A 26,323-nucleotide genomic window follows, 5' to 3' on the forward strand; every position below is an offset into this window, starting at 1 on the left:
CTCAGAGGCAAATATTGTACTTTTACTCCACTACATTTATTTGAAAACTTTAGTTACTAGTTACTTTGCAGATATAAATTATTACATTATAAAACATACATTAACCACTTTAGCCCTATTTTATACCTAGGCTATTTGAAAATAGCCGATCTACAAGCTCACAACGCGTCGCAGCGCGACGCGTTGTGAGCTTGTAGATCTGCTATTTACAAATATTTAGTACTTTTACTTTTGATACTTTAAGTACATTTTGACACCAATACTTTTGAACTTTTACTCAAGTCAATTTTGAATTCTGGACTTTTACTTGTAACAGAGTATTTTTATATTGCAGTATTGGTACTTTTACTTAAGTAAAGAATTTGATTACTTTTTCCACCACTGCTGAACTGCTATACAGATTGAACTGAAGGACTTACCTGAATTAGCCTGACTAATACAGAAATACATAAACTTTGTTTGTGCTGGCAGGTTCGTCAGGTTTCCAGGCTATACTTGAATAGCAATGAATATAGAATGCTTGTATGAAGTTGCCTTTGCAGGAACAATAACGTCACTGTTCTGCATGCAGAATACAGAAGTAATCCTCATTTGACTATTCATGCTGGATTTACTGTAAGCAAACCAATGTAGAAACCAAAAGTAAGTGCTCCTCCTAATGATGATATTCACTGATGACATGACAGTTATTTTCCTGTTCACTAATGACATTATGAATTAACCACTATAAGCCCCTTTCAAATATAGGGAAAATATAAGCTCACAACGCGTCACAGCTTTTTTTACATTGAGCTTCTATTTTCACTATTGTTGATATTTCTTGAAAATGTCTTGACAATCTTTTAAATGTTTGCAAAATGTCTACATTTTAATACAGCAATGCATTGATATTAAAAAGAAGAGAAAATAATGTGCTTTTGAATTATTCTTTAAGTAAAGTAACAGACATCTTTCACTTGTTGAGTAATATTGAGTATCTACTTTGACTTAAGTATCCTACTGGGGTTGAGTATCTGTCAATGTATAAAGTCACCATACCAACTTTGATGAGACAGTATTGTGTTGTTCTAAAAGCAAGTAGTAACTTGAGTCCTTCTAATCTACACTGTAGAAGGTCTCAAGTAGAATCTAGGTTCATGAAAATGACTACATATGTCAACTCCAAACAGCCCCAAAGGCACGATGCCAGCACTATTTGACCCCACTGATTTCCGAAAACAATAGTACAGGTCAGTGTTACAATAGTGATGGTACAGTACATGTCCAATGGGCGTTTGGAGTTTTTCATAAATGTACCACTCACCTGGTCTGTGAAAAGGGGGGCGGACAGTTTCTGGCAAGCAAATGTGTATTGCCGAATACAGTCCGCCTCCTTTAATTTCTGTTTTCAGAATCAATGGGGTCAAATAGTGCTGGCATTGTGTCTTTGGGGCTGTTTGGAGTTGGCATAGCCATTTTCATGAATGTTGAAAGGTCTAAATATACAATTGCCAAATATGTGCATTAAGCCTGCATATAGCCTAGGTCAAGGCCCAATACCAATTCACTCAAGATGAACATATAAAACAATCTGACTATTAGAGGCATAATACTACACGCACGCTCTGTCTGTCATTATATCTATCTATAAATCTATCTTAATCGTTGAATAAAACAATGAGTCTAAACGTCCACTTTCCATAGACGTCAGATTATATTTCATCACTGAGGAAGAGGATTATTTACATCGTATTTAAAACGGATATAAGAAGAGTGGGCACTATAAGGAAGAGTGGGCACTGTAAGCAAAAGTGGGCACTATGAGGAAGAGTGGGCACTATAAGGAAAAGTGGGCACTATGAGGAAGAGTGGTCACTATGAGGAAGAGTGGGCACTATAAGGCAAAGTGGGCACTGTGAGGAAGAGTGGGCACTGTAAGGAAGAGTGGGCACTATAAGGCAAAGTGGGCACTGTGAGGAAGAGTGGGCACTGTAAGGAAGAGTGGGCACTATAAGGAAGATTGGCACCTGGATGTAAAATTTGCTATTTTGTTAAAAATGTTAAAAGTAATAAAGGCTACATGATGTGAACATGCATGGTACATCATTATCAGACTTACATTTACCTCAACTTCTTGTTTATGCCAAAATGATTGGTTACACAGGTTTTGTATCAATTGTAGAAATATTAGACCTTAAATGTCAAAATTAATGTTCAATCATGTTCTAATTATGTATTACGTAACCTTACTTGAGACCGTTTTCCAAATATTAAATCGTTTAACATTTTGGACCAAATAGACAATTTTACATCGAGGTGCCCACTTTTCCTTATAGTGCCCACTTTTTCTGAATGCGAGCCCCCGCGGTGGTCCGGACATTTCTCGGCAGTGGAGTGGATAGATTTCGGTATAACCGGACCCCATGGAACCAGTGCTTTATGTACACCCCACTGTATCGGCAAGCAGCGACCCATGTGTGCGTCGCGGACCCATTTTTATGGGTCGCGAGTAATTATTATTATTTTTTTCCCCCCTACATTTAAAAACAATATTAAAGATTTTTAAAAAGTGTAAAAAACAACAACAACAAAAAATACCTTTTTCCAACCTTCAATTCCAACATTTTTCTAAAGTATTTCATTACAAAATAATAATAGGCTATAATGATTTCCATAAATACATTAAAACAAAAAAGGTTAAGAAGTAGTGAAAATAGCAGAAGCTCACAAGGCCATGCGTGAGCTTGTAGATCGGCTCTTTGGGGTTTTAAGCTCAAAACTAAAGGTTTGGGAACCACATGCTGTGGGCGGGTCTAACGTAGGCTACAGAACAGAAGTCGAGCGGGTCCTGACTTTATTTGTATTGGAAAGAATCGAAAGATCCATCCAGCCGAAGCCGACAAAAAAGTAACTTAATTTGGGTAAAGCTGCCATAAGTAAGGGAGAGCCATGTTTTGCAGCAGCAGCCCCTGAAACAGAAAGTGTGCATGACACTGATCGGGCTGTTATTCGCTCGCCAAAGTTTAGTAAACAAACAACAGTGAGCGTCTAAGGCAAAGCTCTTTGACGTCATTACGCCTGTTACGGACGGTGAGTGTTTATTATTAACATGATGAATAACCCATGCAGTGGTGGAAAGTAACTAAGTACATTTACTCAAGTACTGTTATAAGTACAATTTTGAGGCTATATATATCTTTACTTTACTGGAGTATTTCAAATTCTGTACTTTTACTTCTACTCCACTACATCTCAGAGGCAAATAGCCTATTGTACTTTTTACTCCAATTTGAAAACTTAAGTTACTAGTTACTTTGTAGATTTAGATCAGTGACCACTTCAGCCTTAGCCTGGCTTAGATCAAGACTATCGTAGTATTTTATCGAGTCTGACTTTTACTTTCGTATCTACGAGTCTTAGCGACCACCACCCCAGTTTGTCCTGTCACCAGTAAAGCCCGTATTTCTCCAAACATGTACAAATGCAAAATGTAAGGTGCTTACCCGCTTGCCCCAAATATTAATTAGGTGTCCGGAGTATTCATGCAATGTATTATACCATATATTTCAATAAATAAGTGTTTTAATCCCCTCTGTGGACGATTCTGTCGGAATTCCCAATGGGCGGTAGTGACGGGGCGCATCTGGTGAAAGCCGGAATTACACTCAATGTAAACAGGACGTAAACGAGGGGAGGAAATGGCGTTCGGCCACAGACGGGATTAAAACACTTCTTTATTGAAAAATATGGACTAATACATTGCACAAATACTCCGGAAACCTAGTTAACATACGGGGCAAGCGGGTAAGCACCTTATATTTTGCATGTGAATAATGTGACCTTAACAGCCCAATAAAATGCTGTAGTTAATTCATTACTATCTTTATCTCTTAAAACCTGACCGTCATCAATCTTTTTTTCACCACCCCACAAATACATTGGACTATTACATTGCACAAATACTCCGGACACCTAATTAACATATGGGGCACGCGGGTAAGCAACTTTGTACATTTTTGGAGAAATACGGGCTTTACTTGATTGATTGATTGATGTACTTTATTTAGTAAGACATGAGTAGTACATGACAGTACATAACAGTACAGTACATGGAAGTACAGTGACATTCTAAGGCAAACTGCCACTATTGTAGATCTGCTATTTTCAAAAATATTTACACATTTTACACATTTTATACATTTGAAATTGTGAAATGGGACATTCTGCATAATGAGTACTTTCTACTTTTGGCACTTTAGTACATTTTGAAACCAATACTTTTGTACTTATACTCAAGTCCATGTTTAATTCTGGACTTTTACTTGTAACAGAGTATTTCTACATCGCAGTATTGATACTTTTACTTAAGTAAAAAAATAAAAGAGTAATTTTTCCACCTCTGTGAATAACCCATGTGACCTTCTTAACAGCCCAATAAAATGCTGCCATCGTTAATTCATTACTATCTTTATCTCTTAAAGCCTGACTGTCATCAATCTTTTTTTCACCACCCCAACCCATGGGAGCTATTCTGGCCCAGTAATACATCATCCATTTACATAGCCTACTTTCAATAGTAGTGATGCATGTGGTTGTATAGCCTAGTGTAGAGAGGAGAACATAATAGAGGCACCAGTCAGATTTAGCAGCAATAGTTGAACTTGGCATTTTAGTACAGTTGTCAGTTGACAGACACTTGTAGGCACTTTAGTACAGTTGACAGCAGTTATAGGCATTTTAGGACAGTTGACAGATAGTTATAGACATTTTAGTACAGTTGACAGCAGTTATAGGCATTTTAGTACAGTTGACACAGACACTTATAGACATTTCAGTACAGTTGACAGTTATATTAGGCTATATGAGGTATAGGGTACTACCTAGAGTGAGGCTGTGCTTTCAGTGATGGAAGTTTAGCAAGTGTTTTTTTAGAATATAACTTTTAGTTGGTTTATATTTCATGTTTTAGCTATTTAAACCAAGTGTTTCTTCAGGTGATTGTTTGTGTGCCAGTGAAACGATGGGAAAACGTTGCTGCAATGTTAACAAATGGTCTGTTATCGCTGCCTTTTTAGCCATGGGATCTGTGGCAGTCATTGTTGGCTTGTGGACCGTTGCCCTCACAGGTAGTTTTGTCGTCAAACCTCCATGGCAAAGGTAGGACCTGGCTATTTTTTTTATCAGTACTGCAATGTAGAAATACTCTGTTACAAGTAAAAGTCTGGTAATCAAAACTTGAGTAAAAGGCTACAAAAGTTACAAGTATTGGCATCAAAAATATTCTTCAGTTTATTTATTTCATTAATGGTTGTACATGATTACATTAATTTACTTTTCTTTGTTTTTTCTTTTACTTTTTACGTATTCCATAAATGAAAAGGAGCCCCTATCTACAATTAAAAGTCAACAAATAATAGATGCTCTTTCCAATGGCTACCAACCAGTACGGCATGATTCATCAAAATAAAAAGGAAAAAATGAGAGAACAAAGAATGAGAGAACAAGGAAATAAAACAAAAACAAACGAAAAATGAAAATTAACCATCCAATTCATACTTTATAATTTTCCCCCTTTTAAACACTTTCTTAAATTGAAACATTGTTGTACAACTCCTTGCCTTGAGAATTCCATAACTTTATACATGTAACAGAAATACACATTTGTTTTAATGTTGTCCGAGCAAACAGATGTTTAAAATCATCATCTTCTGTGGTCTTTATCCTCTGAACTAAACTCAAATAACTTCTGCAACTGTTTTGGTAACCCTCTGTTTTTCGCTTTGTACACAACTAATAATGTTCTTAATTCAACTAAATCCATAATTTTCAACAAACCTGATAACATAAAAAGTCTGTAAGTGCTCTGACATCCTCTTTATAATTATAGATAATTCTTAAAGCTCTTTTTTATAACATAACCAAGGGAATGATATTACTCTTATACGTGTTGCCCCACACTTCCAAACAGTAAATAATATATGGTAAAACCAGTGTACAATACAACATCCTCAATATACTCATGTCTAAATCATATTTTAACTTGGTCAAAATAAAAAGACTTGTTATGCTATATGATTTTTCCATATCAATTTGTCGTCTAATATAACCTAAAAAACCTAAATTCGTACACTCTTTCAATATTCACGCCATAGAGATTAACATTTCAACCTTTTTCAGATTAGAGAAAATTATAAACTTCAAATTTAACAATAACTTATTTTTTTTTAAAGTTTAACCATTTCATTTGTAATACCTTCTGCTAAAATTATTAAGTTATCCCCTGAACAAAAAATGTTTGTGTCGTCTGCAAACAAAACAAATGCATTATCTTTGATACGTCACAAAAGCCACTAATATATGTAAAATAAAGAGTTTTTGTTTGAAAACAGAGCCTTGTGGGACCCCCCATTCAAGCTTCATACGTTCAGATTTATAACCCTCCAACTGTGCATATTGTTGCCTGATGTGAAGTTAACCGATTAACTGGTCTACACTAATACTAATACTAATACTAATACTACACCTCTCACACCATATTTATTCAATTTAGAGATTAGTATAGTGTGGTCAATTGTGTCGAAAGCCTTCTTTAAATCAATAAATCCCTGAACACTGTTTGTTTTTTCTTGCAGTCATCGTCTCCCAACTGAATTGGTCCCACATCACTACAATGTGACCTTGTGGCCTCGCCTGACCCCTCACCCCACCAGAGGTGTCAATTATTTCACCGGTGAGGAATCAAAGTCATTTGTTCACTTGTACATTTTAAGAATCACTGGGTTTTCCAGGGGAGAGCGTCATTGATGCCAGTGTCACTAACGCATCATGCGAGTCCACCTGTTCACATCGCCTGTTAAATTAAAAATGGTCTTGTGTTCCTACAATGGTCAAACAAGTGACAACAAACATTCTGTACACTGCAATACAAGTTTGAAATTAAGAGAGGTTACTTTTCTACATTGTTCCAACTCATTTTCCATGGTCTGTTCCGTGGTACAATGCTCCAAAATAGAGAGGTGCTCTGAACAGGTTTTGAAGCACGAACTTGACGCCTCCAGTATGGCTACAGCCAGTGCCGCTTTAGACTCCACAGGGGCTCTACGCAGGATACGGGACACATGCACGCGCGCAATTTCTTTTCGGGTTTCCCGCGGATAAAGTTACTTTTTTTGTTACTTTATTTCGGTTTTAGGGTGACAAGCCAAGCAGTGCTGCGCTGCGCAGCCTGCGCTGATGTGAACGCAGTAATGCACGTTATTTTCTGCTGAAGGGAGGGGGCGGAGAGGGGGCCTCTTTGATCGGCGGGTAGGCGGGGCCCCACGCAACCTGCGTAGTGTGCGTGTAGGGAGAAGCGGCCCTGGCTACAGCCATTGTAAACAAGAGTTTGATGACGCAAGTGTCTGACGCGTTCAGTGTGTCAGGGCCTTAACACAATATTCCTCTATCTTGTCATAACATACTGTATCACAACCATTATGTACGACACGACTGAGAATTTACCCCAGTCACTGTTAGACCAGTGCGTAAGTAAAAGCAGACCAAAGGTTTCTGTTTTAACCACTTTTTCAACACGGGATCCCTACTTTGGGCATGTCATTATAGGCGGAAAAGAAATCAAACATAAAAAAGAATTGCACATACTGTAGCAGATCTACATGTTCACAACACATCGCAATGCAACACGTTGTGAGCTTGTAGATCGTCTAATTTCGCAGAGCGACATCATTGTTCAACAAAGTATAAAGTCGGGATTAAGTGGTTCAAGTAGGAATCAGACCTCTATTGGCTGGGGGATCATCATTGGCTTACTTTTTGTTGGTCCACACATGAATGAAGTATTAATGCTTTTTTAACAGCCCTCTGTGTAAAGACAGCAGTTTTCTCAAAAAACGTATGTCGCTATATCAGTGGTTCTCAAACGTTTTCACGCCAAGAACCCCCAAAATGATATGTATTTGGCTGTAGACCCCCCCATCTCAAAATATTTTGTTCCAAGGACCCCCAGAAGCAAAGATTTGAGTTAAAAGTGTTTGCTTTAAAAATATATATACAGTATGCACACATTTTCACGATTTAAAAAAATATCAGATCTACAAGCTCATAGTGGTGCATGAAGTGACGCGCTGTGAGCTTGTATATCTGCTATTTTTGAATAGCCAACCAATGTGCTATATATATATATATATATATATATATATATATATATATATATATATATATACTGTAGCTAAAATCTAAAACCACACAGTTGCTTTCCCGGTTTTAAAATAACACTTCCATGCTTCACAGGTCATTCTATGGTGGAGTTTGAGTGTGTGGAACCGACCAATCTGATTGTGATCCATTCTAACCGGCTGGACTACAACTACAACACAGTCAGACTCACCGCTAAAGGTACAATACATACAATATACACAACATAATACTGCCTCATCAAAGTTGGTATGGTGACTTTATACATTGTCAGATACTTGAATGTGTCCTTACATTATCATCACTTTACCCAAATACAGCTCAGTGGAGGTTTCTGACCAGTAATGTGGAGATTTTTCCTTCTGACTTCATGATTCTAATCAGTGATGGAAAAACAGCTACTGTATCTCAATTAAAATTTTATATTTTATTTACTGTACATGTGATATTTGTACAATTTGTGTACTACTACTACTACTAATGATAATAATTATAATGATGATTAGTAATGTTGCCGTAGCTCAAATCTTTCTTTCCCTTCAGGTGAAACGTCTGCTCCTGGTATTAGGTCTGAGTCGCTGGAGCCTGCCACTCAGTATCTAGTCCTAGAGTTGAATGGTAAACTGACTAGAGGACAGAAGTACCAACTGTACACTGAGTTCACCGGAGAGCTGGCAGATGACTTGGCTGGTTTGTACCTCAGTGAATATGAAGAAGATGGGGTCAAAAGGTGACGTTATGTTTCTTGAGCGTTAAGGGCCGTCCACACTAATTAGACTGGCTGTCGTTCATCAGATCGCTCTGAAAGCTATATTGTTCACAACTATCGTCGTTATAGCTGTGGTTTGGACTCTTGCTATCCACTTACGCTAGAAAGATTTTTCAAACAATATATTTATAGTTATTGTAATATAGTTAGTTATCGTTCTCGGCGTTGACAGCCCTTTACAGTCACAAGTGTAACTGTTTACCAGGAGCAAAACATTGAAAAGGTTTAGCTAAAGATAGTTTCTAATTAGCTGTTCTCATTTACATAATACAAGAGCTGTAAAAAAAAAATATATATATATATATTTCGCTGTCCCAATATTCATAGAATCGTAGATTCCTATGTGATACTTTAGACTCTGGGCTTAAAATAGAGCTTCGACTATTACAATGTCAAATAATCAAACAAACTGAAATCATTGGCTGAACCCCATGAAACCCATTGGCTGAAAGTAACCCATGAGTAAAATGGTGATGGAAACTCCCAATACATAGTGTAACTGTATACTGTTTGCAAATGTCACAAATGGTGACATTTATTCCTTGTACTAAATGCAGTACAGTAAACATACGCAACTCCGTTCTCAATAAACGTCAACTTGTTTTTCTTCTCACCAGTAAAAATCTAGAAGTAGTTTAAGTGGAAACTGTCTTTACGTCATAAATATGAGAAATATACCTCATAAATATCCTAAATGGAGTTGGCGAATGTGTCTGTACAATTTTTATGGCTGATCGAGACCGTCATTATGGAAATGTGTTGCGTAACAGTCCTTTACAGTATGCAACTTGTTTCTGTACTTTTTATGTTTACAAGTTTAAACATTTAAACTTAAGCTACACTTATTTGGCATTCTGGCTTTTTGGCCTGCAGTTCCTGTCAGTATGCAGATGTTTAGCTGAGAATAGAATTGTCAGTGTACTGTACAGTACATTGATTTCATTTTTATTTGTTGTTAATGTTGTGATATTCATTATGTTTTGATCATTCTCAGGGTTGTTATCACCTCTCAGATGCATCCAACTAATGCAAGAAAGACTTTTCCCTGTTTTGATGAGCCAGCTTTGAAAGCCATTTTCCATATCACTCTCATTCACTCCCCTGGAACTATAGCTCTGTCCAATGGCATGGAGGAAGGTGAGTGGAATGTGCAAAAAACATGCAATGGATGTGTGAAAGAACTTAACCAGCTTTGATATACCGTAATCCAAACGTTAAAAATTCACAGGCACAGTAAGTAACTGTAAGCATATTAGAAGCTACTGCATCTCTGGTATGCAATGCTATTTTAGCCAAACTAATAAGAGAGAAATCCTGTCACTCTCATGCCTGCTTGCAATATGATTTGTTGTTGTGCAACTTCATGCATTTCTGTGAAAGCTATGTAGATTACATATTTGACAATAGAATGCACAAAATATCCCATAGAATGGGATATTTTGTGCATTCAGTCAAATAAGCAGTATATGATCAACAACTGAAAATGCTTGAATAAACAAATTCAAATGATACAATGTATAATTGTTGACAATCGCTAATCTAATTATGTGTTTGCCTTCTATCCAGAGATTGTTAACACAACCATAGAGGGAGTGGCAGTGACACGGACAAGATTTGAGCCTACTGAGAGAATGTCCACTTATTTACTGGCCATCATCGTCTCTGATTATGCCCGCCTCAGCTCTAAAGAAGGAGACATATTGGTAACTCTTCATATATTATGTCCATCTCAGCTCTAGAGAAGGATACATATTGGTAACTCTCATATATTATGCCCACCTCAGCTCTAAAGAAGGAGACATATTGGTAACTCTTTGTTTATTTGGGCACTAATTACCCTGTAGTGCAGTGGTTCTCAACCTTTTCAGGCTGTGACCCCCCAAAATTATAATATTTGAACTGGGGACCCACCACCCTGACAAGCACTTGGAATTGTAGGAGTTGAGGGATTACAATTTGTTTGACTCGGTTCTACAGATAAATAATGTGAAAATAGCAATAACATCTACAAGCTCAAAACACCTCTTTCTTAATATTATTTGACAATGTTTGTCCAGTTCTTATGTATAGTCGGTTGATTACTTTTCATGCAGTAATGGTCTTTTTTATTTTCTTTCTTTCTTTTTTTTCATTAATTAAATTGTCACTTCACTGTCATCCCACACCCAAAAAATCATGTACCAAACCCACAGGTTGAGAACCAATGCTGTAGTGGGCATGATGTCATACCCACATAATAGAGTGAACATAGACGAAGAACATGTATCCAATATGACTAAAAACATGCAAATTTGTGGTATACTCTATAACAGCATGGCTGCGATTATCTTCCAAGACTGAGTTACAGCTGTGCTGATATCAAGTACTGTATAATAGCATGAACTTTGCTTCAATAATACACATGTAACTGTTTACAGATCCGTATCTGGGCTCGGAGGAAGGCCATAGAGGACGGGCAGGGAGACTATGCCCTCAATCTGACTGGACCCATACTGGACTTCTTCCAACAGTATTACAACACCTCCTACCCGCTGTCCAAGTCTGGTGAGGCCTGTTTACCACTTACAACCTGCGCCGTTCCTATTTTGGGCATGTGTGCACGTCATTATACTGTAGATATTGTAGATCTACTATTTTCGCGGCATGACACCATAATTCGAGGACGTTTAAAATAGGTCTTAAAGGACGACTTCACCCATTTTCAACCTATCTTCTTATAATTGTTCCTCACCAATACTCATTATAATATGGTACGATTTTGTCTACTCGGTCTGTGTCTCATATACGGTAGGAGGGCTGTGGACAGTTTGGAAACCCGCCTACCAGTGACATCATCGATGGGGAATCCGAGCTAATATAAACTGCATAAACTACTTTCTATTCCTGGAAAGTTATATGCTATAATAGAAGCCATTGTTCTCACGTTAATACATTTTTTTTTTAAAAACCTGCTTCACGATGATGTCACTGGTAGGCGGGTTTCTGAAGTTTACACAGCCATCCTATGAGACGCAGACAGAGCAGATTATATATTTTTTTTACCATTTTATCATAACCATTAGTGAGGACCAATTATATGAAGATAGGTTGAGAATGGGTGACGTCGTCCTTTACGTAGTTAACCAATTAAACTCCAGCATCCATATGATATTGTGAGCTTGTAGATCGGCTATTTTCAGCAAAGACATTAATGTAGAGCGAAAACAGAAACAACACTAGTATAGAGCCCTGAGGGACTCGGGTCAGCCAAGTATAGGGTTTAATAAGTGGTTAATAGTCCTGCTCATGTGAGGACATCCAGCACCTCTCTGTGTCCTGTTTGACGTGCATCCATTTGATTTATTTTTTACTTCTCCTTCCACCAATGAACACCTGATGATTGATGATTTCACATCAAGCATTTCTATCTACTGTACAGAGGCCATTCAACTGTCAACTATAGGCTCATCCTATTGTAAACTACCATCATTTTGCCCCCCACCCCACCCCAGTGTTTGATTTTGCCAAATGTTTCTCCATCTTTACCTTCTGTTCAAAACAATCATAATAACCTGCTATTACAGCCATATATGCTCAGTTCAACTTGCCCTAGCCCATTAAAACCGGTAAAGCATCTGTGTCATTTTAGATATATATATACACACATTGGTTGGCTATTCAAAAATAGCAGAGATACAAGCTCATATTTAATATAAAATATTTTGAGATGGGGGTCCCTCAAATGTTTTTGAAGGGGGGGGGGGGGGGTCCTTGACGTGAAAAACTGTTAGGATTCAGAAGACATTTGTCGGCCTCAGGTCTTAATGGGCTAGACTATGATTTTATGCCTTACAGATCAGATAGCTCTTCCAGACTTCTATTACGGGGCAATGGAGAACTGGGGTTTGGTCACATACAGGGAAACCAATCTACTCTATGACCCCCTGACCTCCTCCAATCGAAACAAAGAGATCGCTGCCACCATTATTGCTCATGAACTGGCACACATGGTAAGATGATTTCTGATTTGATTTAATAATTATACCTTTCTTATTGTAGTATACATCTCTGTCTGTCTGTCTGTCTGTCTGTCTGTCTATCTGTCTGTCTGTCTGTCTGTCTGTCTGTCTGTCTGTCTGTCTGTCTGTCTGTGTTTTAATTGATTATTTGGCTGGCTGTCGTTACTGTTTCCCTGACCAGTGGTTTGGTAACCTGGTGACTCTGAGGTGGTGGAATGAGGTGTGGCTCAACGAAGGCTTTGCTTCCTATGTTTCCTATCTGGGAGCCGACCATGCTGAACCACAATGGAACGTGGTATGAATTATAGAGGTTTAAACTAAATGTGTGTGTGTGTGTGTGTGTGTGTGTGTGTGTGTGTGTGTGTGTGTGTGTGTGTGTGTGTGTGTGTGTGTGTGTGTGTGTGTGTGTGTGTGTGTGTGTGTGTGTGTGTGTGTGTCTTAGTTTTTCTTCAGTGAAAATCGGCCTCTGTAAAACACTTTAGCTTAGCTAAGTCAAAACACACATACAGTAAAATATCATTGATATAATTTATTTAAATAGACACTGACTAATGCATCTGTTCCATCCAGAAAGACTTGATAGTATTGAATGATGTCCAGAAAGTGTTTGCTGTAGATGCCCTGGCCTCCTCTCACCCCCTATCCTCCAGGGAAGAAGACATTGTCCTGCCACATCAGATCAGTGCGCAGTTTGATACCATCTCATATAGCAAGGTACGAGTAGAACGGAATGTAAATGACAAACAGTTTGATACCATCTCATACAGCAAGGTACGAGTAGAACAGATTATAAATGACATACAGTTTGATACCATCTCATTCATACAGCAAGGTAGAGAACTGATAATAAACTAAGATGATCACCCGAGCATTCCTCACTGCTCATTACCCATAGCCTTATTTATTCATGAAGACAATGAGGAAATAGATACTGTAGATAGACAGATAGATACAGTAGATAGATACCTTTATTGATCCCGCAGGGAAAAACAGTCGCCCAGAGGCAGCATAGCAGTTAAGAGTTACAGAGTTACAGGTAAAGAGTAAGGAAAGAAAGTACTGTCGTATACAGCAATACAAGGCAAGAAAAAGAAAACAAGCAGCGCCATCAAAACAGAACAATATACAATATACAATAGTATATAAGGAAAAACAAACACTGCACTATGCAGAAAAAACCCCCAAGGTTACAGTGTCTCACCGCATCCCGTCCTGCACTATGCACTACTGTGTCATTAAAGTTGTACTATGCATCGACCATTAAGATGATAACCAAATACATTTGGTTACATTTGCAGGCTCAGAATATATATATTTTTATAACTTAACACAAGGGTTTTACTGTGTAACTTTCAGTTCCTTTCTCTTTCTCTTCAGGGTGCAGCAGTGCTGAGGATGTTGTCAGATTTCCTATCAGAACAAGTCTTTGTCCAGGGTCTCAGCGTATGTATTTATGTTAAGTTACTGTATATTATACTGTACTCTACAGTAGTATGTATATTTAGATTTACTGTATATAACAGGAATATGAATGAGGACTTATCACTTCCTGGAAATGAATGATGGTATTATTTCTGCCTCAGTCACCAGTGATCTCATAATAGCATACTGAGATGTGATGCATTCTTCCCCAGAGCTACCTAAATCATTTTGCCTTTGGAAACACAGCAGGCACAGACTTGTGGGACCATCTGCAAATGGTAAGAACATTTGACTTCTCTTGCAAACTAATCCCTACTACTATATTACATTTTCATTTGATTTAATAACCGTTTAAAAAAATAAAAATGACCCAGGGGGCGTGGGTTCAACATCAGGACTTTGGTGCTCTTCAGCTGCGGTTCTCAAACTTTTTCATGTGAAGGACCAGCAAATGAATATGTATTTGGCCATGGACCCCCATCTGAAAATATTGTGTGCTAGGGACACCCTTGAGAGAAGATTTGAGTTGTTACATATTCAAAAGATTTTTTCAATTTGTGTGATTTTTTTCACATGCGTTTTGAGCTTGTAGTTTGGCTATTTTCAAATAGCTGAAGTTTAAAATAGGTTTAAAGTGTTTCAATTATTGCTCAATTTGCTGGGGACCCCCTGGGTTCCCCTCAAAGACCCCTGGGGGTCCCTGAACCCCACTTTGAGAACCACTGCGCTACAGAAGTTGAACACCGAACTTCCCAAATAAGCGGATGAAGCAGCTCTTTTTCAATGGCTATCTGCTGTCATTTGTTCTCCATAGGCGGTAGATGCCAATGGTATGGACCTTCCTGTTGGGGTCAATGATATTATGCAAGGCTGGGTCTCTCAGATGGGCTTCCCTGTGGTCACCATAGATACCTCTAATGGAGCATTATCCCAGAGGCATTTTCTACTGGACCCAAAACCTGATGTCCCATATAAGTACGTTGCATGACTACTTCACAGCAAAAATACAAATCTTGTGTTCACACCGGACGTGAAGTGAATCTTTGCTCTTGCTTGACTCATGCATGCTTAATCGCGTCAATGTTAGCACTTAATGTGCGTCACGCCATGTCATTCTCAGCCAATGCAAATTTGCATCTATCTTTGTCTGGCTATGTCTCGCGTAGCCAGACAACTATTCCACAATCTCCGAATGCTATATAGAGTCTGGAACTACATCTCCCGAAATCCGAGGCAGGAAGCTATCATCTGTTCCTCATTTCCGTTTAGATTTTAAAATATCTTAAAAAAAAAAAAAAAAAAAAATTCTGCTAAGCAGCAAGCTATATATGCTTCGATGATTTTGATTTATATTAGAATACATTTGCGCAACTGTAAAGACGTCACATCCGCTTTATCACTTGATCATTTTCAGAGCTTCCATGCTCCAGACTCTGTGACGAAAGCATTTGAAAATTGTAGGAGGCAACAGTCCGGCTTGCGAGACTTTGCATTTTGATAAAATATCTTTGAGTCTGCTTTTAATGTACACATATTTTGACCAGATCCACATAGACATTCATTTATTCTTCCCTTTACTTATTCCTTTCCTAGCTCCCTCCTTTTTTCTCTTTAGTTACTTTATTCCTACCACTCCTCCATTCACACTTTCCTAATGTACATCATGATAATGAACCCATTGAATCGCACTCTCTCTCAGTCAGTAATCACTCAGACTCACTGACCTTTGTTTGTTTTCAGCAATATGTGGCTGATTCCTATCAGGTGGATGAAGTCAGGAAAGGTTCAGAAAGACATTTGGCTGATGGAGAAGTCAGGTATGAACACACAACCTGTACTGTTGTGGTTCCATAATGTGAGATACATAATGTGTGTGCACATGGAACATAATGCATAATGCATTATCTTTCTATGTTTACAGTACATTGCTCTCTTCACAGTTCACACCATCTTTATCTCTCTTTCAGGGGTAAACAGCGAGATGAGGACTGGTGGTGATTGGGTTCTGGCCAATATCAATGTGACTGGTTATTATAGAGTGAATTATGATCTTGGCAACTGGGAAAGACTCCTCACACAACTCAACACTGACCACCAGGTGCACAATCGTTTCATTTCAAACCATACAGATCAAGAACTATTTGAGATCATCTCCAGACATCAGCTACCCTGTAATGCCATTACGTTTTATTGCATACAATGGGTAATTTCAGACAAGATTAAAAGCAAGTTTAATTGATTCCCATAATTAGTTTCTTCTCCCATGATTTGTTTTCCTGTTGTTCTACACCTACACCCACTGTAAATGATAGGATTATAAGACATGTCTGTTGTCACTAGTGTCCCCACTTCCTGTTTGATCAACAAGATAATGTTTTGCAGGTGATACCAGTGATCAACAGGGCACAACTGGTGGATGATGCTTTCAATCTTGCCAGGTAAATTTCAGTGTCGCTGTCTAACATAATCTGGCCGTGGCGGATGACCACTGTGTTTGCAGTTTAACCCAATTCTACAAATGCCTTCTAAATCAGTAGTTCTCAAACGTTTTCGTAATAAAAAAGGATTCAAGATTTTTCAAAAATAGCAGGTGTACAAGCTTTGTGCCGCACTGAGAGCTTGTATATCTGCTATTTTTGAAAAGCCAATGCTAAAATCTAAAATGACACAGGTGTTTTCCCGGTTTGAATAGGATATATACGCTGGAATTCTCGCCCCCCTCTCAAGTCCAATGTTCAGTTAGAGAGCTGCATTTGACCACTCAAACCCTTATATACTTAGTTGACTGGGGTCCTTCAGGGCTCCATACTTGGTCCGCTCCTCTTTTCCCTGTACACCAAATCTCTTTCTGCCGAATATTCACCCCAGAATGGGGACGGCTAGCGAGGGCTCATGTGGTTTACCACGTGCTAGTAAGAAACAGTAGACAGTATATTAATGCAGTTGTTCTCAGCCTGTGGTTCGGGACCGCCAGGGGGGTCCCCACATGATTTTGGGGGGGTCCCCAGATGACAGTGAAGTGACAATTTAAGGACTTTAAATAAAGGACCTTTTTAATACAATTTAAAAAAGCAAAACAAATACCATCACTGCATCAAAAGTAATCAACAAACTAACTGGTCAAACATTGGCCAAATTGTCGAATAATATAAGATAGAGACAAAGAATATGAAAATAGCCAATCTACAAGCTCACAACGCCTCGCAACGCAACGTGTTGTGAGCTTGTAGATCTGCTATTTTCATTATTTTGGTGGGTCGCAGCTTGAAAAGGTTGAGAACCACTATATTAATGGGCCTGCATGACCAGCATTGACAGCATATAGAACACGAACAGACAAGGTGAATTCCAATTGTACTGCTTGGGGGGCAATCAACTGCACCATGTTAGCTTTATGGACCACTATGCAATGAAAATACTATCAACATTCAACAGGGGTTCTTGGACATATTCGACCCATGATTCAAACTTAAGTCAAATTGTCCAAGGACAGCCTATGGCCCGTTATGGTTACTTAAAACCGGAAAGTAAAAACCATATAAATATACTCCCGCAGACACTTACAGTACTTGACAACTCTGCTTTTTAATCAATGTTTCTGTACGCTATCCTTTGTCAAGACATTCAAACTAACGTCATTGTGAGTCACTTTTATAGCCTTCACCATTGATGAGCAAACCAAACACAATTGGTGTGCTCATAAAGCCCTTCTTTATGAGACATTGATTGATCTCGGCTATTACAGAGCCACGCTGTAAAACAAAAAGACGAAAAAAGAAAAAAAAGGGTCTGTCTGTGTGTCTGTCTATGTGTCTGTCTATTTGCCTGGAGTTAATCTCGCAAACCGCTGGACTGATAAGCGCCACATTTGTTGTGCACGCTGCCAGCTGCCTTAGTCGCCCTCATCACTCAAGTTTCTTCATTGATGATCATGAAAGTAATATGAATTGACATCTCCATCAAAATAATGTGACTGTTCCTCCAGGGCCTCTGTGCTTCACACTACTCTAGCGCTGAGGACTACCCTCTATCTAGATGGAGAAACACAATACATGCCCTGGCAGTCTGCGCTGAACAATATGCACTATTACTACCGAATGTTGGACCGCACTGAAGTCTTCAGGCCTATGCAGGTATAATATCTGTCCTCTCTCTTTCTTAATGTCTCGCTCACTCTGTTTGTGTGTGGGTGTAAGTGCCTGCCTGCATGTCTGCGTGTGTGCGTGCGTGTGTGTGTGTGTGTGTGTGTGTGTGTGTGTGTGTGTGTGTGTGTGTGTGTGTGTGTGTGTGCGTGCGTGTGCGTGCGTGCGTGCGTGTGTGTGTGTATTCGGACATATCTAACCTAATGAAAAGTTCATTGAAGAATAACTAGAACAACATCAAATGTTTCCAGGACTACATGAAGAAGCTGGTCACTCCTCTCTTCCTGCACGTCAAGAACGTGACATCAGAATGGACACAGGTTCCAAGTGGACACACTGACCAGTAGGTGGTCTGGATATACATATTTAACCCAGTGGTTTTCAAACGTTTTCATGTCAAGGGGACCCAGGGACCCCCAGAAGAGAAGATTTGTGTTAAACAATTTCAGTATCGTTAACATTTTTCCAATACTTTTTTTTTTAAATGGCAGGTGTACATGCTCTGTGATGCGCTGTGAGCTTGTATATCTGCATTTTTTTAATAGCCAACGTAAAAAATATGGATAAAGTGGTTAAAATGATTGTGATGCTATATTAACTAATTTAGCTGGGGACCCCCCGATAACCCACCCGACAACCCCTGTGGGTCCCTGGACCCCACTTTGAGAACCACCGCTTTATGGAATGAATAATAAAGAATTAAATAATGAATCAAAGACAGAGATTCACCTACTAAACCTATAACCTCACGTTTGTTTGTTGAAAATATGTCATTCGTCGTCTGATATGTTATTGCTGAGGTCGTTTATGATATTGTTTATGAGGGTAGGGTATTTGAGATTGGAACACAGTCTTACCACTTGGTAATGCTAGCATTTTCTCCCTGACCATTTGAGCCCCACAATCCACCGATGCTTTTAAAAATGACTCAAAACATACCTGTTTAACAAAGCTTTTGCTTAGTCTTTTTTTCCTAGGTCTTTTACACTATGCCTTAATTAGTTTTTAATCAACTTTTTACCCCAAGAAGGGTCTAATGTTGTTGCAGAATGTTTTTTTATTTCTGTCTTGCCCTTGTTTTTAATTGCCATTTTTAAAAACCCTGTAGCACTTTGTGATTTGCAAAAATGTGAAGTGCGTTATAAATAAAACGCATTATTATTAATGTATTATTTTCTCTACTCTACCTCTATGTTTACTGATTAACGAAGGATATACAGTAGGCACCAGTTACATCTTTTGGGAGTCAGTGTGTTGATCATTAATGTCTCTCCCCTACTACAGATACAACCAGGTGAATGCTATTGACATGGCCTGCAAAACAGGAGTGGCAGAATGCCAGAATTTGACCACCACATGGTTCAGACAATGGATGGACACTCATCACAATCCGTTAGTACACCACTCGTATCCTTTCATATCTCTGTCCACACAATACAGTACAGTATGTCTATCTGCCTCGCTGTATGGTGTAAAGTAACTAAGTATATTTACTCAAGTGCTGTACTTACAGTAAGTACAATTTTGAGGTGTTTTTTACTTACATACTACTAGAGTATGTATTTCCAATTTGCAATACTTTTACTTCTACTCCACTACATCTCAAAGGCAAATATTGTACTTTTTACTCCACTACAATTATTTGAAAATTTAAGTTACTAGTTACTTTGTAGATTTGGATTATGAATACAAAACGAACAACCACTTCAGCCCTATATGCTGTACATTGGCTATTTAAAAATAGCCGATCTACATGCTCACAACACACTGTGAGCTTGTAAATCTGCTATTTCAAAAGATTTTTATACATTTGACAACTTGTGAAATGGGACTTTCTACAATAATGAGTAGCCTACTTTTACTTTTGGTACTTTTGAAAATATCTGAGTACTTCTTCCACCACTGTGTGTTGCCAGGATTCATCCCAACCTGCGCTCATCGGTGTACTGCAGTGCCATGGCAGCAGGGGGCGATGCAGAGTGGCAGTTTGGCTGGGCCCAATTTAAGAATGCCACAGTTGCTAGTGAAGCTAGCAAACTGATGCACGCTCTGGCATGTACCAACGACAAGGAACTGTTGAAAAGGTGTGTGTGTGTGTGTGTGTGTGTGTGTGTGTGTGTGTGTGTGTGTGTGTGTGTGTGTGTGTGTGTGTGTGTGTGTGTGTGTGTGTGTGTGTGTGTGTGTGTGTGTGTGTGTGTGTGTGTGTGTGTGTGTGTGTGCTGCTCAGTCTCCGCCATTATAGGCAGTCGATCTATTTGACGGAGAAGGAGTTTCCTGTACCATAATTCTTTCCGGTGTTGGTAACATAGCGAACGGAAGCGTATGTTGACTGTGAATACATTCATGTGTGTTGTTTCACACATCAGAAGCAACTGAACAGTATTTGGGCCCTTGTAATGTATTTTATAAATGTGGACTCAAATGCATGTGTGTGTGCGTGTGTGTTTTTAAAGGGTTAGTTCACCCCCAAAATGACATTTTTTCACCCCATGGAGACTTGAATTCATGGATTGTTTTTTTGTCGCATTCCTAAGCCAATAATTTGATGACCGGCTTCGGTAGGAGACACAAATAGTCGCCTTTGTGTCTCCTACCGGAACGGCTGCCTTCCGGTCCGCTGGTCACCAAATTATTGGCTTAAAGTTTTGACAAAAAAAGTCTCCATGAGGTGACTGATCGATAGATTAGGTGAACTATCCCTTTAATTCGTCACTCTGTCTCTTCTGTCCTTCCAGCTATCTCTCCTTCACCTTAAAGCCAGATATGATCCGGAAGCAGGACGCCACTTCAGTCATCGTCTCCATTGCCGGTAACAGAGAGGGGCAAGATCTGGCCTGGAACTTTGTCAGGGAAAACTGGGAACACATGTTTACAGAGTGAGTATTATACTAACACTGTCAATAGATCAGACAGAATAAAGAGGTGTGTGAGAGAGAAAGAGAGGTGAAGAAATGAGGCTGAGCAAATTGAAAGGAACTGGTTATAGTATTGAATAATAAAGAATTCAATAATTAATTAAAGACAGAGATTTACCTAATAAACATAACCTCACTTGTTTGTTTATTGGGTATTATTCCATGATGAAGGCCAGTAGGCAACTACAGTATGCACAAAAACATATGTTTTCGAAGTTAATAACTCGACTTCTAGGTGTTGTTTCAGATAGTGTACAATAATAGTGGACCTCAAAGTGCTGTTCTGTTGAACTGCGAATATTTCAGGAGCTAAGTCACAATAAATCCCCCCCCCCCAGAGGTTAGGTTAATCACATTGGATGATAAGTGGTGGTGTAAGTAATTTAGTAAGACTGAGACTCTGTGATTCAGTGTCCATTTCATTGCATTTTTACTAGTGGGGTGGTGGACACAGAGGAAATTAAACTGGGGATTTCACCCATGAACCATTTAATTTTGTTTCAGCTATGGAGCGGACTCCTTCAACTTTGCCAACTTGATCAGTGGAGTTACTGAGAGATTCTCTACTGAAGCCGAACTGCAGCAGGTTTGTAGTGGAATAATCAACCTCAGTAACTAACTTAGTATTATGTAGGGTTCCCAAACCTTTCAGGCCCTGACCCCCCAAAATAATCATATTTGAACTGGGGACCCCCCACCTTGACAGGCTCTTGGAATTGTAGGAATTGAGGCGTTACATTTTGTTTGTCTCGGTTCCACAGATAGATATTGTGAAAATAGCTACAAGCTCACAACGCCTCGCAAGAACTTGTAGATCTTTATAATATTTGGCCAATGTTTGAATTTTTTTATAGAATAGTTTGTTGGTTACTTTTGACGTAGTAATGGTCTTATTATTCGTTTATCTTTTTCATTTTAGAGGTATTATAAAGTCCTTAAATTGTCACTTCAGAAATGTGCAGATACCCTGTATACACTTATACTGTCGGTTTGTTTACTGGTGAGTGGGAAAAGAGAACTGGAGGTCAAAATAATTTGGAACAACTGATGTACAAGAATTATCAATTTTCTATTAACTGTACGTCCATGTCTGTGTCCCTTAGCTTAAGGCCTTTGAACAGGAGAACAGTGACTTTGGCTCAGCCACGCTGGCTCTGAAACAGGCCTTTGAGAGGACCTCCGCCAACATCAACTGGCTACAAGAGAACAAACAAGACATCTTGAACTGGTTCAACCAACGCAATATTCACACCCATAGAGAGAGAGAGTTATGACACGCTTTGATCTCGTCGCAAAGCGGGCCGCTAGGGGCTATAGTTCCAAACATTGGAACTTCCTCATTGAGATAGATCGAGCATTTCCACATTCCATTCTTACTATGGGAGTCAACGGTAGTGTCGTCACTCTCATATTAGATCACGCTGACAATATTGTGAGAGAGAGATGAGAACCAAGGTGAGCTCTTGGTAATAGTATAGTACAAAAAAGTAATAGGTTAGTATGATACATTTGATTGATTGAATACTTTATTAATGAGTCCATTGAGTTCCATGGAACAGGTGACGCCGTCTTCAGAGGTTTTCAGCTATTACTTTCAATGGTGTGACGTCACGTTCTCTTTCTATATATATATAAATATAGTTGTCTATGACTATACAGTTTAGGTGCATATAGTTAGTGGTTGTGCACACACAGTACTTGTTGTTTGTCGTGTCTTATGTTTGATTACTGTCTATGTTTAACTTACTACTTGTTTATTATTTTAGGTGAGAACCTCGTATAATGTAAGTACTATACAGGTTTTCTTTTCCTGCTCACCTGCACTTATGTCTGTGTCTTTTAATAATTGTTACCTTACCTTACTGTATGTACTGTTTTTATTGTGCGAATAAATAAAACAAAAACAAAACAAAGGGTGTCTGTCTTTGATGTAGGGTTGCAACATCAGTCCTGTAAAAGTCCTGGACACCTGATCGTTGAGCGATGACTAGTAACTACAAACAAACATACATAAATAGTAGTCATTATAAAGATTGAACATTACCTTCTGATCGATTGATATTGCACTGCATTTATTTTTGTGTCGTTATTCTCTACTGTGCAACATATTATTTTTTAACTTATAGTAGTTAGTTCATTTTTTTGACCTCCCTTTTTCTAACCAATCTAGTCATTATGCCAATTAATTCCTCCCCGCACACATTTCTGTGTTGTCACTGCCGTTGTATCCTACTGGCTCACCTGCCAGTGAGGAGCCCCCACCGGGAGGCCGTAGAGCCTTCGTCCTATTCCTCCCGCCCAACACTCCTTGCTGACAGGTGCCGCCCCAGCCTGTAGGAGTATGTGAAGTGACCAGTAACACCCTCCCCCTGCCCGGCTTCCTTCCCCTGAACACGGGCCAATTGTGTTCGTATAGAGTAGACGCTCGACATAGCCGGATGCACCACTGTGGATATTACTCCTTCAGATTTTATTCAAATTTCACGCACATCGGTACACATGATCTCTATAGTCATGTGATCAAGACGAATCTGTTAGATTTTTTATATTCGATCCTGATTGGCTAAGATTGACATCTAAAGTTTGCAGGAGTGGCCCGTTTTCAACAAAATGCCGCAAATCATGAACGCAGCGTCCGATTGCGGTGAAACTTTGCACACACATGTTATATGTTATAGCGCCACCAGGAGACCGATTTTTGCAAAAAATATATATATACATTACTTCTACAAATGTTTTCCAAACATCACGCAAATCGGTACATATTATCTCTTTAGTCAAGTCATCAAGAGAGATTCGTCCGATCTGTCCACTTTTTCACATTCCAGCCTGATTGGCGAATTTTGAACATTGCTGGCCCACACTAACCTACCTGACCTGGTGGAGACCTGCGCTCCGAGGAGCACTTTTTCTAGTTCACTTCTCGCTTCTGTCAGTGCAACCCACGCATTGTGGTTCATATTTACAGTATGATAAACCAGAGGAATTTCAACAGATAAGAGAAGGTGTTACAACACAGAGCCTAGCAGAGAAGTGATGTGTCACTTCTGCTCTTGAGAAGTGAAAAATCACCCAAAGACATAAAGGTGGAAATGGCTGCATATGGACATTATGATACATTGAATTCCTAGAGGTAGTTTCTGCCCGACAGCAACGATATATAAACATATAAACTAGTAAATAATGTGGACTTCTGGATCCATGGGAACGCTGTGGCTCCAATGTGGATCTGACTTCATGTGACCAGACTGAGACATCAGTCATGATGTCAGTCATCTATGCCAGAGGTTCTCAAACTTTTCAGGCCGCGACCCCTCCCAAAATAATAATAATAATTTTAATAATGTGATCTGATAAATACGTTTGGACGATACGTTTTTTTGGACAAAATGCCTCAAATCATGAACGCAGCATGCGATTTCCGTGAAATTTATTTTAATCTAAATGGACAAAATGCCTCAAATCATGAACGCAGCATGCGATTTCCGTGAAATTTAATTTAATCTAAATGGACAAAATGCCTCAAATCATGAACGCAGCATGCGATTTCCGTGAAATTTAATTTAATCTAAAAAAAAAAAATGTAATTTAATCTAATTTAGCAAGACACATTTTTGAAACAAAATCCCTCAAATCATGAATGCAAGGTCCGGTTGCCTTTAAAGGCCTAAGAAGAAAAGGCACCCTTTTGGCCTATTATAGCGCCACCAGGAGGCCACAATAACCCACCTGACCTGGCGGAGACCTGTGCTCCGTGGAGCACTTTTTCTAGTTTTCTCCTGTGTTATTATTTTTGCATTAAAAATACAATAAAACAATTATTGGCAAAATATATGACTTTATGGGACATATTTGACAAATGTTATGTATACACAGTAGCATTTATATATATATATATATATATATATATATATATATATATATATATATATATATATATATATATATATATATATATATATATAGGTAGCAAGCATTGGCCCTGGTGCTGCAAGATGTTGCTGGACCACGGACCCCCATCTAAAGATATTTTTTGCCAGGGACCCCCGTACCAGATTTGTGTCGTTAAAATATTTCAAAAAATATTCAAAATGAGTCACTTTAAAAAAAAAAAAATACAAGCTCACAACGTGTCGCATAGATCGGTTATTTAAAGTGCTCATGTGGCCTATTAGTTGCTTATTCTTTTGGGTTTGTTTTCATATATGTGGTTGCTTATTTCTCGCAATATCTGGCAACACTGCCTGTGACAACACCATGGACAGCACCTGTGTGAACATTATGCCATCTTGAGACTCCTGGAGGAAACAAACATCACAGTCATCGTTTTTCTCCTGTGTTTTATTTGTTAGCTATAGTTAACTTCAGGAACATAGCAAAAATGCATCTTATAAAACAATTACCATTTTGATTTTTTGTCATTCCGACCATTAAACTGACTTGACTACAGAGGCGTTAACATAGCCTACTGTAGGCACTTCCCTGTTCTGCTTTCCATGCCTTTTTGTGAAAACGGTTTTAAGATGTTGCAAGCCTACTTTCACACCCTGAGCCCCCCAACTCACTTCTAAAATACACGTTTTGATCAAAATGTAAAATAATCCATCGGAGTTTAAAAAATGTTTTAATTATTCCACTGCGCCCTCTGCAGATCTTGTTAATAGAAACATTCCATTGACCGGATCTGTAGAGGGCGCAGTGGAGTAACTAAAATGTTTTCCATCCGGTGGATTGTTTTACATTTTGGTCAAAAAGTATATTTTAGACGTGAGATGGGGGGCTTCGAGTGTTCCCTCTAAGGAAAGTAGGCTTTCAACATCTTAAAACAGTCTTTGTTTTGGTGAGCAGCGAAAGTGGGTGTGCGGGCAACGGCTCGAAAGTACCATAGCGTTAAGGACTCCTTCT

The 26,323-nt window shown here is 38.8% G+C and overlaps 1 protein-coding gene across 3 annotated transcripts; it reads left to right on the forward strand.

The window, feature by feature from the left end:
• The first annotated feature begins 2,827 nt into the window (after window positions 1–2,827).
• LOC311047988 (aminopeptidase N-like) lies at window positions 2,828–23,331 on the forward strand. Of its 3 annotated transcripts, none has more exons than XM_084060960.1 (24): window positions 2,828–3,069; window positions 5,055–5,136; window positions 6,612–6,709; window positions 8,269–8,373; window positions 8,716–8,902; window positions 9,936–10,078; window positions 10,508–10,644; window positions 11,359–11,485; window positions 12,776–12,930; window positions 13,121–13,234; window positions 13,510–13,653; window positions 14,317–14,382; window positions 14,574–14,639; window positions 15,176–15,336; window positions 16,102–16,178; window positions 16,329–16,459; window positions 16,744–16,799; window positions 18,347–18,494; window positions 18,755–18,846; window positions 19,788–19,895; window positions 20,420–20,587; window positions 21,239–21,379; window positions 21,923–22,004; window positions 22,522–23,331. In XM_084060960.1, exons 2-24 carry the CDS (start codon window positions 5,057–5,059, stop codon window positions 22,690–22,692), a joined length of 2,757 nt encoding a protein of 918 aa, XP_083917086.1. In that variant the 5' UTR covers window positions 2,828–3,069; window positions 5,055–5,056; the 3' UTR covers window positions 22,693–23,331. The 3 variants fall into 3 exon arrangements, with proteins under 3 accessions (XP_083917086.1, XP_083917088.1, XP_083917087.1); XM_084060961.1 differs by lacking the exon at window positions 2,828–3,069 and adding an exon at window positions 3,703–3,783; XM_084060962.1 differs by lacking the exon at window positions 5,055–5,136.
• The last annotated feature ends 2,992 nt before the right edge of the window (window positions 23,332–26,323 follow it).

This window comes from Gymnoscopelus microlampas (assembly GCF_963454915.1).
Source record: "Gymnoscopelus microlampas genome assembly, chromosome: 6".
Taxonomy (NCBI): Eukaryota; Metazoa; Chordata; class Actinopteri; order Myctophiformes; family Myctophidae; genus Gymnoscopelus; species Gymnoscopelus microlampas.